General features: G+C 42.3%; 1 protein-coding gene across 2 annotated transcripts in view; it reads right to left on the bottom strand.

Moving 5' to 3' along the window:
- caln2 (calneuron 2) overlaps nt 1-12,767 on the bottom strand; it is a 30,048-nt gene extending 17,281 nt beyond the window's left edge. The window contains exons 1-3 of one of the 2 annotated variants that reach the window (XM_082549887.1): nt 12,186-12,767; nt 6,626-6,750; nt 1,118-1,261 (exon numbers count right to left, since the gene is read on the bottom strand). In XM_082549887.1, coding sequence (XP_082406013.1) covers nt 1,118-1,261; nt 6,626-6,743 — 262 coding nt within the window. In that variant the 5' untranslated portion in view covers nt 6,744-6,750; nt 12,186-12,767. Of the gene's footprint in view, nt 1-1,117; nt 1,262-3,447; nt 3,669-6,625; nt 6,751-12,185 lie in introns of those variants that run through there. The other variant, XM_082549888.1, reaches the window with a different exon arrangement.
- Nucleotides 12,768-13,524: the final 757 nt, after the last annotated feature.

Genomic DNA, 13,524 nt, shown 5'->3' with positions numbered 1-13,524 from the left:
CAAAATTAAGTTTTCGGTATATGAAGACATTCTTCTGAAGAAAATATATCTTCCTATACTTATTACAAAATTATGCATTTTTTGCAGTAAATGTCTTATTATCACTTTTAAATTATTTTTCAAAAATGACTAGGAGATTACAGACCCATAAAATAAACCATTATCTTGTATTATAGGATACTGCGCACATGAAAGAGCATCAGCTTGGTTCCAAAGCCTGACTACAGCTTCTCAAAAGTAATTTGCATTAACATAATATAGAATAATCTTATTTTTTTAAGACTATTTGCCTAAAGCTGAGGGAAAAGGATAATGCCGGATATCAGAGGATCAAGAATGCTTAAGAACTGATTTAATTATACATATAAAATACATCCGAAGAACTGCGCAGGTTTTCTGACACCTTATAAAATTTCTCATTCTTAAAATAATTTTGCCTTTCAGTCCTTTATGAGCGGTGACATGGGGATGATAGCAGTCAGGGGTAAAGGATTTTAAAAGAGATACTGTCTCTCAGCAGAACAAATGGCAGTGCTGCTCTCAAGCTGCTCATGGACGCAAAAAGCTTCTAGCTTTGACCTTTGATATTTACAGCGAGCCGTGAAATCAAGAGCAGGCTGATAAGAACCGGCCGAAAGACTGACTAGCTGGTTTGTGATTCAGGGACTGCTGATGAGAGATTGCGGCCCTCTGAGAATTTACAAGCAAAGCAGGAGTTTAAGGAGGAGGCAGGTTCTCTCTCTGTTGTCTCCAGGTGAATTAATTTTAGATAAGTGACCACCTGCTGCCATTTAGGCACTTCAAAGTTTGAAGGACACTGTAACTAAAACTAAAACCCCTTTTTAGCCTCAAGCAAGTGAAAGAGGAATTAAGTTCTGCAAGACTGCATTACTTAAGTCATTTACACTTCATTAAAAATGCAACACATTTAAAGATAATGATAAGCTTCTCTCTAAAAGGATAACATTACAACATTTTTTATTCCAATATAAACACAAATATTTTATGTAAAACAGTCGCACATGCAGAGTTGCACTCTGTGTTTTGCATATGTGAAAATGCATGGTTTGCTGCTCCATGCATGCACCCAAGAGTGTGTCCTTATGTAGCATCTTACCATCCATGTCCAGTCTCTGCATGATGATGGCTAACTCCACTTCACTGGGCATGTAACCCAGGGAACGCATGGCCATGCCCAGCTCCTGTTTGGAGATGAAACCATTCCCATCACGATCCAGAACACGGAATGCCTCACGGATCTCTGCGCAGCAAACATACAACACATCGCTGTGCATCACTGTCAGTCTCTCAGCTTCTTTATCTTGTTTGAGGAGATAAGACACATGTTTTAAAAGTTAAACCTACACACTTATCATAGATAAAACTCTCTGTAAATATTTATCTTGTTGAGGTCACTGTGTTGGTTTCTGGTTAGTTGGGAATAAAGTTACAAACTTCTTAATTTATGTTATAAGCTGGAAACTGAAACAGCCAGTGAAATCTCTTTATTGGCATTTCCCAAACCTCTTTCTTGTGTTCATATTAAATTATGTTTTGTTTTATTCATTTACATTAATTCATTCATATTTAAGTTACTTTGATTGATACGCAAAATGCAATTGCGTTAATAGTAATTGTTTCTGTCTCTGGGAACAAAGCAGCATGGTGTCGATTAAATGTCTAGCAGCTGAACTGCACGGATTGTTCATTAAACAAGATTACCATGAACCATAAAAAAGTGGCAAACATCAATATTTTTCACTTCAGCAATCGATCAAATGCCTACTTGTACGTTAAATGGGTCACAACGAGTGACAGTCAGTTCCTCTCAGCTCTATAGAGTTTCTGCTCACATTTTTGAATTTCCAGCCTTAAGCGTGACTGTTTGCATTCAGTCTCACATGCTGCTGCATGATGCAGCTGTTTTCTGCATCGTAGCTTCCCACCTCACAATCTACCACATCTCACAGGTTATTGGCCGTAAAACAACAAATATGACCTTGACCTTGAGCATAATATGGGTGATCATTGTGTTTAAGTGTGATTAAATTCTGGGCAATGCTGCAGAAGGAGCAGTAATTCTTGTGAACTCCTGACAAATGAATGAATGGATAAAGATACAATGAAGGTTCTGTATGGCATGGGCTCACTGGTCATTTGGATGAATGAGCTAAAAGGCTTCCTTGACCTCTTTGTGCACAACCTGCTCAGCTCCAAACAGCAGACAGACAAATTAGCTGCTAACTGATGGACATGAAGCGGCAGGACAGAAGATCATTGAGAGTTTATAGAGACAAAAACAAAGTCCAAACGAAAAAAAAAATGTATATCTATCTATCTATCTATCTATCTATCTATCTATCTATCTATCTATCTATATATATATATATATACTATATTATATATAGTGTGTAATTTAACCCAACAATTTCTGTGCCAAAATCAATGCTAATCATTTTAATCGCAGGTCAAAGTCATGTGACTTATTTGAAATGTTGTCAGGGAAGCTAAAATACATTTTAATGTTTTAAATATGAGGGCAATCCGGTTGTTCAGTGATGACGTGACGAATCCTACTTCCGGGTCTAAAGTAGTTTGCGTTTAATATGGCTTTTGTGTTGTTAACATGTTTAATGTTTTGTATTTTCTTCTATTTAATCTCAAAAAGCTCCTAAAACAGTCAGCGATCCCTGTTGACCTCCCTCGGCTTTTATTACCGCTAATCATTTATTTAAGCTCAGTTTTTAAAACCTTAGGATGTAACTACAGCCCAGCCCATGCAGCAGTATATGAATGACTAACCTCGTATTGTGGATGGATTATCTCAGTTGTTCTCCTGGCTGAAGTTTGGTCCTTTTACAGCATCCTGCCATGCGATTACATTTGTTCCTGACCACCGAGAACACTCACGTTAACTTTTATCGAGTGGGAAAAAAAAGTTAGCTTGTTTATATTAAGCTAACATAGCTGTGTCGCTAGCGGTCACGTAGCACATCATTATATACCAGCTAGCCCAACTTCAGTAACCTTACAAACGTCACTGCTGTTTAGTTTTCCGTCTTCATTTATGTTGGAAGTGATAACAGAGCTGTACGTTTTAATTTGTTTCCAAAACCCTGCAGTCAGGACATGCTATATTGTATTTAGATAGAAGCTAGCGAGCTAACTCCCTGCTAACTTCTAACTCCGTTAAATGTCATAAATTCCGTTTTCATGGATGCCTGGATGTTAAACTCAATTGTTACACCTGGTAGAGCAGAACGCTGATCATTTTATTAAAGATGAAAGACTTTAGACAGTTTTTCAACTTTCAGTAATGCCATAGTGATCGTTTGATATATGGACCTGCAGCGGAGTTTAGACCCAGACACGGCTAGTGATGTCAGACTGAACAATCGGATTGCAAACAACCCGCTCTCTGGTTCGATTTAACAACAATGTTCATACCGTCTCCAGCCTCATAAAATGAAAAACTAAAAATGCAATTGTGAGTCATCAGATGGTGTCAGGGAGATGGACTAATCCATGGGAAAGAAATTAATCATTAACAGGATTTAGCAGGTTTGTAGCTGGTGCTGAAAGGTGCTTCCCTGGTGTTGATAACAGGCTTCCCCATTAACTGGAAGTGCCACAGACAAATCAAGGTGAGAGTGATCTCCCGCCCTCGCTCCCTTTGTCCCTCTCTCCCTGTTCTTGCTCTTTTACATCTTTGTGTACTTAGTGTATTTTACAAACCCCGAGGGAACTGTCCCAATCCCTCCACGCAGCACAATCACCACAAGAACTGCCAAGAGCATTTCCGACTCTCTCCTCCCACATAAAAGGCTTACTTCTATCTTCAAATTGTAAGTAAACACACGGCTTGCAAGGCATCTATCTTTTCATGCAGCAGAATTACTCAAACCTCCGAGGACCGTCTTACAAAATACATTGGTCAATCTCGGGGCTAATTACCTGTCAATCAGTTAGCGCTGTCTGAGAAGAGGAGGGAGCTCTGATTTGGAGTTAGGGGTCGAACTCAACGACGCTATAAAGACGACAGAGGTGGGACAAGCTTTGCAGGACTTTATCTAATATCTTTTAGCGAGCAAGCATTCAGTGCGTTGCGGATCTTTTTTTGCTTCAGGGGTCGGAGCGGGTGCCATTTCACCTAGCGTTCTGCAAATCTTTACAGAAGGAACACAACCAAAAGCACAATTTCCCAAAGACCCCTTAAACAATGAATTTTACATGAAGTTCATCTCTCTGTGTCTCTCTCAGGCCTCGTGTCATTAATATTCTTATCCTGACATGCAGCTCCTTCCTTCCTTTGTGTATTAAGTCAGCCTCAGATCTGTCTCCTATGCCTGTCTTTTCACTGTCAGTTGCGTGAGAGCTGAAGTTCAGTCACAGCCCCCGCCTAAGCCTGTAAATATCCCCTACGGCTGATAACTAGACTCAAGCACCATGCCACTGCCTCCCCCAACAAAATAAAGTGAGAAACAGAGGCGAGGGATTGGGAATGCGGGTGAATGTGCGGCCTCCCAAAACAAAGTGAAATGTATTTGTATGCAGCTCAACAGTGAAGAGTAGATTTTCAACAGGGTACAAATGAGCTAGTCCCTGATATATTACTGTGAAATGCCTGCGTGTGTTCGTGTGTTAGGCTCCAACCCTGCCTGTGCATGACTCGGTATTATGTGGTCAACCCCCAGGACTATACATGTTCTTGATGTGATTGATGAAATGCCTTAAAACTAGAGAAATGATAGGAGGGATCTACACAGGGGTGATTAACTAGCTTTCTATCTGCAGTAACAGATGATCCTAGAAGAACCTTCAGCATCTCTCTGAAGTGGGATTAGGAGTTTTCAAATGCTGGCAGCATATACCACTGATATTTGGTCCACATCAAACAGTCCCATTGCTTACAACGAAGCTGTAGCTGACAGGCACTAGATAAGACCACATCAGGATGTCTGGAACCTAAGAGTCCAGATTCAATTTATATAAAAGCTCTACACACGGCCAGACTACTTTCACGTTCTTGCTGCCCTTGACTAACAAGACACAGACAGAGGCCAACCAGACTAATGATGATGAGACGTTTTACTGTACCCGCTCTGCTCGCAGTAAAGCAACTGTTTTATTGAACTGGGTTGAGTTTAGTTGTGCACAAGGGACGCTGGATTAAAAGATTTATACTACAAAGTACTTCATACTAAAGCTCATTCGAGCAAGCTACAATGGGCCACATGTATAAGCACAAACAAACAGGCACAGTCAGAGAGTCAGAGACAAACGCTCATGCTCTCATTCCTCGGTCTATGGCAGGATTAGCTGTTTGTTTCATATCAAAGCACAACCATAGGGTAAGAAGTCTTTGTTTTTTACACCTGGTCAATCACATCAAATCAGGACCCAGATGTACTGCATGCACAGCACGATTTTGGATCGCTGCAGAAAAGCTGGCACTCAGTGAAGTGCGCCCATGATGTATAAATTCAGTAAAGGCCAGTTTAAAGGAAAACCCTATTTGTTTTCCCAGGTTAAAGCACAATAAAGATAAATTTTCACTCACCAAAGTAATCGCCGGGAAAGAAAAGCATAATTACGTCAGATTAGTTGCCATTTAATTTACCAGCACTACTGGCAGTTAGCACCTACAGGGTTGATAACGATCAACCCTGTAGGACACATCTACTGTTTATTTTGGATGTCGAATTTGATTTAGGAAGTCTTTCTTCCTACTGTGGTGAATGTTTATACGGTTACATGCGCATCAACACAAGAGTCGAGGCAAGTCTTGGGCTGAAACAACCCAGCATTCACTAGAGAAAAATAAACAGCCTGCACATTGCAGCTCTTCATCAGACCTTTATGAGCCAGATGCTCAAAAAGTTAGTTTTCATGATGCAATAAACAGATAAAACTTGGGCCCCACAGTGGGTTAGATGTTGATTCTTGTGTTTATAACATGGCTGCAGTTTTATCACTTTTCTTTCGTGGTCCTTATAAATCTGACTAACTGTGGGGATTTGTTTACAAAGAGTCTATGAACCAGTTTAAAGGGAACACTTGCTGTACTGAATCCATGTTTTTTTTTTAGTAATGTTGCTAGATTCCTCGTAGTAGATTAAGATCTTAACTGATAAAAGTATTGGTCAGAGCTGCAAAAATAAACCTCCTTAAAATAGTCTTTTTCTGGTTATTTACACACACAAACATTACAAAAAGGTGTATTTTTGCTCAAATTATTAATGTGTAGCGTTGCTTTCCAAGAATCTATTTGCCACATCAAAGCCTTTGGTGTGAACACGTAACATCAATTTTCATGGAAGATGAATTTGAATTGAAAACTTAAATTACCATACCAGTATCAACTGGTCATATATACATTCTGTCAGACACTGCTTCCTTCTGAGCCCATTGAATTGATTTTATTTCCTGAGCACTATAATTGGAAACCAATGAATCCAGTCAAGCTCAGACAAAGTGGCTAAATGGAAAAACTTTTCCTCTGGAGACTTGGAGCAGTGTAACTGCATTGTTCTGGCAGCGAATCATTAATTGCTAGTACCTCACACTTCGTTCTGCATCCCCACACACTCCCCCCTTCTCTCGCTCCCTTTGTCAGCACACTCACCTCCCAGCTCCTCAGTGGAGAGGCTGGTTAGCTGGAAGGCTTCGTTCCCCTCTGCCAGGGAGCTGCTCAGGTAGTTGTCTGGATAGAGCAGGCCCGCCCGCACATGGTGGAATGGCATCTTCTCCCTGCAGAGCACACATACACACAATCTAAATAAGCTATGCATGCCACAGGTAAGAATGAGGTGAGAATGTGTGGCAACGCATGGGTATTCTAAGCAGTCATGAGCCCTTTTTTAGAAACACGAGGTCCTGCTGAGGCAACATTGTTCCTTCCACACTTCTAATGTTCAATCCAGTCTCCTCCTTTCAGAATCGCAGTGACAAATTATGTAATCACATTATAATTCAACGGAGTCACAGAAAATATTCCACTACTATTGTTCTGATAATACCCTCATAGTACAGTCAGGCGATTCATCTCCTTTTGTCTTTGTCCTGCTTGGTCTTTGTTCAGTCTCCTTGGTCCACAGAGGAGAAGCGCCACACGCTTGCCAGATATAATTTCTTCTAACCCTCCCTGTCAGATCTACTGACTAGCTGTCCCTCCAGACAGTCCCAAACGCCACCCAACACCTCGCTGAGACACCTCGGGGCGAGACAGGGCATCAATCAACCGTGGCCCACGCTGTTGTATGATCAGAGCCATTCTCTGTTTTGATTCATGAGAGTCATGCCTCTGAGGGCTTGTAATATTTTGACACTTTGGCGATATGCTTCATGTTATATTCCTGCCAATAGTACACAGTGAACTGAGCTGAAGGGAGGGAGAAAAAGAAAGAAAGATAGATGGATAGATAGGTAGGTAGGAAGAGATAGAGATCCCAATAGGATTTTGCGAGCCAGCCACTGCCAGACAGGAGAGATAGATTTGGAAGTGGGGGTATCTATGAGATGGGAAACATGGCAGAAATATAAACCATCTCCTCTCCTTCTAGACTGAAATCCTTTTTGGATTTTGGAATTGGAGCAGAGGGAAGAAAATTACCCAAAGTGTGCAAAGACAAAAACAGCCTAAAAGGTTAAGAGCAGTGCGATTGCCTGTTCTGATGATCTGTGGAGGGCATCAGGGGTGAAAATTGCATATGTGCATGAGACAGAGGCAGACAGCAAACAAAGTGCGTGCGGGGAAGTATTTATGTATCCATAGTTTTGTGCGCTCGGAGGAAATTTGCTCTTCGGTCCATCTGCTCCTGGGTCTACTCGTGCCTCACCTGCACATTAAAGGTACTGCGGTCACCGTGGCAACATATATCTGTTCTGCAGACATCGGTCTCAGCCAACAAGACGCAAACACACACAGACACACTGAGGCCTCATTATTAAACATTTCCAGGTACTACCTGCAGTGGCTGCATGTCACATGGAGAAATAAAATGAAAGCTTAATGTGAGAATATTTGCATTAATTCATAATTAAAAAGTTCAAATGTTTCCAAACAGTTTAATAGAATCACAGGGCTTTCTGCTTCAGCTATACTTACTTTGGTGTGACCAGTGGAGGGTGGTTGTTACTAACTACTGTTGCTTTGTAACAGACACTGAGCTGTTTTCACACATAAACTTCAAATGCATTCTCACTACTAGAGCTCCAGTTGGTTTTGGAGAAGGGTGGTGCTTACTTAGAGCATGCACAAAGAAGACCACATGGGCTTGACTGGTCATCTCGCAGACTTTAAACTATAAGGAGCTGCAGGTAAAAGAGGCTTTGATATCACATCAAAGCTATTCGGACATTTGCTTTGTCACATGCAGCACTACAGAGAAGTGAGAAACAACACAAAAACACTCCAGGGCTGCAGTGCATGTGTGATAATGGCTCATTAATTCTGTTGCTTTTACCCCACATTTACTGCACTTTGCTGCCACGCTGGCTCCTGTTTTCCAAAAATTACTCGAAGGTGCTTTGTGTGGATTGGCAACATCAGTGAAATACAACCACACTGAGATTCAGCTCATTTAGAAACTGGCTTGCATGGCTGCAGGTTCAAATCCTTCATCTTCATGTTCTCACAGCAGAATTTAATAACTTAAAGCAAGGTTTGGGTCATACTTGTCAAGTCATTTTGTTTCATTGTTGCTAAGCTCAGCAGCAGCAGGTAGGTAGTTGAACAGCTTTATAAACTGTCTTCCCCTCACCTAATCACATTATTACTTAAGACTCCTCTTAATTTTGTCTATGTTAGCCTGCTGCCCATTAACGAAATAGTATTAACAATAAATTAAGACAATTAAAATGACTCTTACTTTGTATTGTGGTAGAAAAAAAATGTAATAAAATAACTTAAAATGAATATTTCCCATTAAGTAACCCAGCACTGGGATACACATGACATCTCAGTCTGAACTAAAACTAAAACAATAAACATTGCATCTGGGAAAATGTGCAAAAGATGAGAAGGTGACAATCTCCTAGTCAAATGCAGCATTGATGCCGAATTTTATTGCCACTGACATCATTTTTTTTCATTCGACTTATATCTTTCATGCTCAATTTATTTTTTTATTTTTTCTGTCAGATTTTGTTCATTCACAGTGACATAAATCTAACCCCATATGTGAGCACTATGAATGCTGTCCAGCCTAAAAATGTGGCATTATCTGCATATTTGATAAGACACTCCACCCTCCAGTGCTGCAGTTAAAAGCTATACGATAGTTACTTTTGATTTGGGGGATTCAGAACAAGTCATGTGCATAACCTGATCCTTGCTTTTGGCACATTTGTTCTGATGTATGCATGCATGCTGTTTATTTGTCATGGTTTAGCAGTCTGCTGCAGATATCCAGTATTTAGCCTATGGGAACAAAACGACGACGGCAGTAATGAAGATTTAATGTGTGAACATTAGCCACAGAATAAATTCTCAAATTCTTCAACGACTCAAATGAGCAGGAAATGGGAATTATTCAATCAGCGGACAAATAAATAAGACATATGATATGAAATTAATATGAGAATGTATTGCAACAGTCCATCTGTTCACACAATTGTTCCCCTGACAGAAACGCCCACTCACTCGTGGCAAAAACCAGCAGACACACGTGCACAAAAATCAAACACTTGCACACCGGTCCTTTCTCTCTGTTGTTTTCCATCCTTCTCCTGTATATTTTTGGATGGTGGGTTTTTTTCTACTTGTGAAATCACCCACTGTTGTCACAGAGATGGACATTAGCGCTGACATGATTTAGCAGAGAGCCACCATCTGATAAGCTTCATTCACTGTGTGAGAGCAGGATGAGGAATAGTGGAATAGTGGACATAAAGGCAGGTGTGTTCGTGGGGCATGCAGGGGCAAAGGGGATGAAAGGAGCGAATCAAAGTGGGCTGACTGACAGTGTTTGAACTGTGGGGTCACTTGCACCCCAGGTAGCCCATTTTCAAGTCTGCAATGGTGGTGATCAGAACAGATTTGAGCTCAGAGAGGAGAGGCTGAGATGAAGCGAAACGAGGTACTGTGAGTGAGAGAGAAAAAAAAAAGCGTTGCATAGGGAAAATGGAGAATAATGGTTTTTTTTCTCACCTTCCTCACCTCTTCCCCATGGAGTAAAATGCATTAGCAGAATAGTAGGAAAGAGATGAGGGGATCACACCATTGCTTTTTTTCCAGCAGCATATGCACAGTGCAACCATCAAAAGCAGGCAATCCTACAACAGATTAACAATATCAGATTTTCTCTTCCACATCAAGGAGAACAGGTTTTTACTTCTACTGCAGCCAACAGTTAACCATCGAAACATACAACTACTAACTACAACTAAGCCATTAAACGTCATCCAAGGCTTCTCTGATGTGCACAAGAGCTGTAAGCAGGCCCAGGAGATAGATACCAGATAAACGAACCAATGATCCTCTCTGCACTTCAAGCCAGTAAAACATCATTTTTTCTCTTCATGTCTCCTTCACTTTCAGTTAAAGCCTATGCCACCTGCCAACAACAATGAAAGAGCACAGCTGATCATCTGAAGCACCAGTGCTGGAAACAGCTAAAATGCCACTCTGTGATTCATCATCCTTCAGTTACTATAAACCACAAAGGAAAAAGAAATATGGAGAGAAGGTCTTGTGAATTTATGGATCAAAGAAAGACATGTGTAAGATCGACAAGAAGCCCACAATAAAGTTGTGTCTTATTAGATTTACAGATTTTAAACCAACAGAAATGGTTAATTAAATAATTCACTGTGCCTCTGCACAATGTCACATTGTCAGCATCCCACTGAAGTCACCTTGGGCAAACTGTCTAGCTGTCACTGCACAGCTGTGATATCAGTTGTCTTTCTTCTGCCCATCAAGGCTGTATTCTAAAAACATCTCTCCAACAAGGCGCTGTATGGGCTGTGAATCCTGCCGCCCCAAACCCCCTCTGCTGGAGTTCAACTTGGGTCAATTTCAATCCCCATCTGCAGCTGCTGCGCTAATTGAGCAGCTCTGCTGAGTATGTGATCTTATATCAGGTGTTTTGAAAGAGGCTGTTAGCATCCCACCCAACAAGGGGGAAAAAAGCTGGACACTCATGATAGTGTTCCATACTGCGCGCCTCTGCGGCGGAGGGAGCGCAGCTGGACACACACCACTCCAAGCTGCCAAGCTGCTGATCTGTCACACACACTCACCGCATAATGGGGTGTGCGAGGATTTGAAAATAAAGAAAAACATTCATGTATGCTAATACCCCCCCACCCCCCACCTCAACCTCTTTAAACGAAGACTACACGAAAAAAAAAAAACAAAGTCAAACTAAATCTACACTCCCAATTACCTATAATACCCACCATCCGTTACCATCCACAGGCGAGTCTCCTCCAGGGTATCAGATGATGAATGTGTGTAAGGCAGGTGACAGATTTGGCCATCACGCTTTATGACTGTGGAGTTTTAGAGCATCTGGCAATGAGAACGAATACAACTGGGCTTTAGACTGCAGCCAGTCTCCATTTATCAGAACCAATATGTGAGCTGCTAAAGCCTGAGAGAACCGGAGAACGGCTGAAGAAGCCACAGAGCATAATGCATAGAGTGAGATGGAGTGTTATGCACCCTGCTGCGTACTGAGACAATCATACTGTAATTACACTTATGGCGCGTGTGAGATGGACCTATAATCACCTAATCATATCGATCAAACCCACACAGCGCTCTGACTCGCGCAGACAGAAAGATTTTAAGAAATAATATATATTTTCAGATATGCACACACACACACACACACACACACACACACACACACACACACACACACACACACACACACACACACACACACACACACACCACGCTGTTTTGTCACTTTGTCACCCATTAACAAAAAAAGCACGGCTCACACCTCGTCAACGCATACTGAGGTCTATGTGTGCTCCGCACGCGCATACGCCCACGCGCACACAAGCCCTACACATTCACACGGACGAGATTACAACAGGTGCAGTCGCCTGCGCGTCTCCACGGCGATCAGAAGGACCGACGCATGGGCTCTAGGTCGCGGTAATCACCTTTATCACCTTTAACACGCCGCCCCGGAGGCAGCACGCTAATTGGCCGTGAGGGTATTGCCTACCTGCCCGTGAAACGACTTTTCCTCCGGTGTGCGAGTCACCCCGTTCTGTTAGAGCACCGTTGGCGGAGACGCTGAAGGTGTTTGTGTGAATTGCCAAGATGTGTTTATTCTGTTTGCATCCGTCCTGTGCTCTTGAGGAGTCCGTCCGACAGTCAAAGATGGACTCATTCAGTCTGTGTGTTGGACCTGCCTGGGGAATTCACCAGCGTGTCATGTGTTCCACACTTTTTAGATAGTTATTTTAAAAAATCAACTGGTTAGATGGGGAGGACGCTGGTGGTGGTGATGGTGTGAAATGTTGTCCGTTTTGGCTGAAACACAGACCCACATGAATGGCCTTATGTCCGCTTCCTACATCTCACTTCTCATCGCCATGTCTCGAGAATTTGGGGTCGTTTTGGGATGAAGCAGTTGGTAGGTAGAGTGCCAAATCTGCGTCCTATCAGCTCGCCCAGACGAACGCCACCCAGCCGCCCACGGGTCTGGGTCTAAGAACCGGTGCTGCTGTTGCAGCTGCTTCTCTCAGTCGCCTGTTATAAAACAAATTTTAAAAAGAAAGAAATGAAGAAAAAACACGATCTAATTCAGTCTTCCTTGTCGAATTCAAACCACAGCGTGGATGATGCACGGCGAAAGCTTTGAGCGCAGATTTGTCAAGCAGCAAAGGGACGGGAAGGGATCTCCCGACGCTCCTGGTGCATCTATCACGGCTACTCCTGCTGACAGATTTAACCCATTTGTCAGTCCAGTCCGGTAAGGGAGGGGGCACATAAGGGGGGCGACGGCAGCAGGCTGTGTATAGGTGAGCGGGAAGATATGCGACGCCGTCCTCAGTGGGAGTTGCCCTTCTATCAGGTGTGTGTGTGAGAGAGAGAGGCTGTGAGGTCCGAGCAATTAAGGGTTCAACGAATCACTGAAACAAAGCCCCGGGGAAGTGTGTTTGTGTTTTTTCATTTAGCCATTCTTCACAGCTATAAGAGTCATTGATGACCAATTATGGTGTTTAGGAAGTGACATCAGCCGCAGTACTTAAATGATGCAGTGTGTCTACCCCCCACTCCATCCCTCACTCCCACCACCCTTCCCAGGTCTTCATCTTTTTCATCTTCTTGCAAGATTCAAGGCACCTTCCTCCACCCAAGCCTTTTTTCTTTCTTTTCCTTTTATTTTTAAACCACTGTTATTAGACCTTCCTTTCGTTCTTATCAGGCTGTCTGTGTTTCCAGCCTCTGATGAAAATACCCCCATTTTACACTCCGTATACTAATTATATAATAGACCATGTGAAGCCTCAGCTTCCCCCCATCAGTGGGACCGCAGCAGCTCGATTGCAGTCTTT

Source organism: Aulonocara stuartgranti (assembly GCF_965226115.1).
Source record: "Aulonocara stuartgranti genome assembly, chromosome: 10".
NCBI lineage: Eukaryota > Metazoa > Chordata > Actinopteri > Cichliformes > Cichlidae > Aulonocara > Aulonocara stuartgranti.
This window is presented reverse-complemented; position numbering and strand designations above follow the sequence as displayed.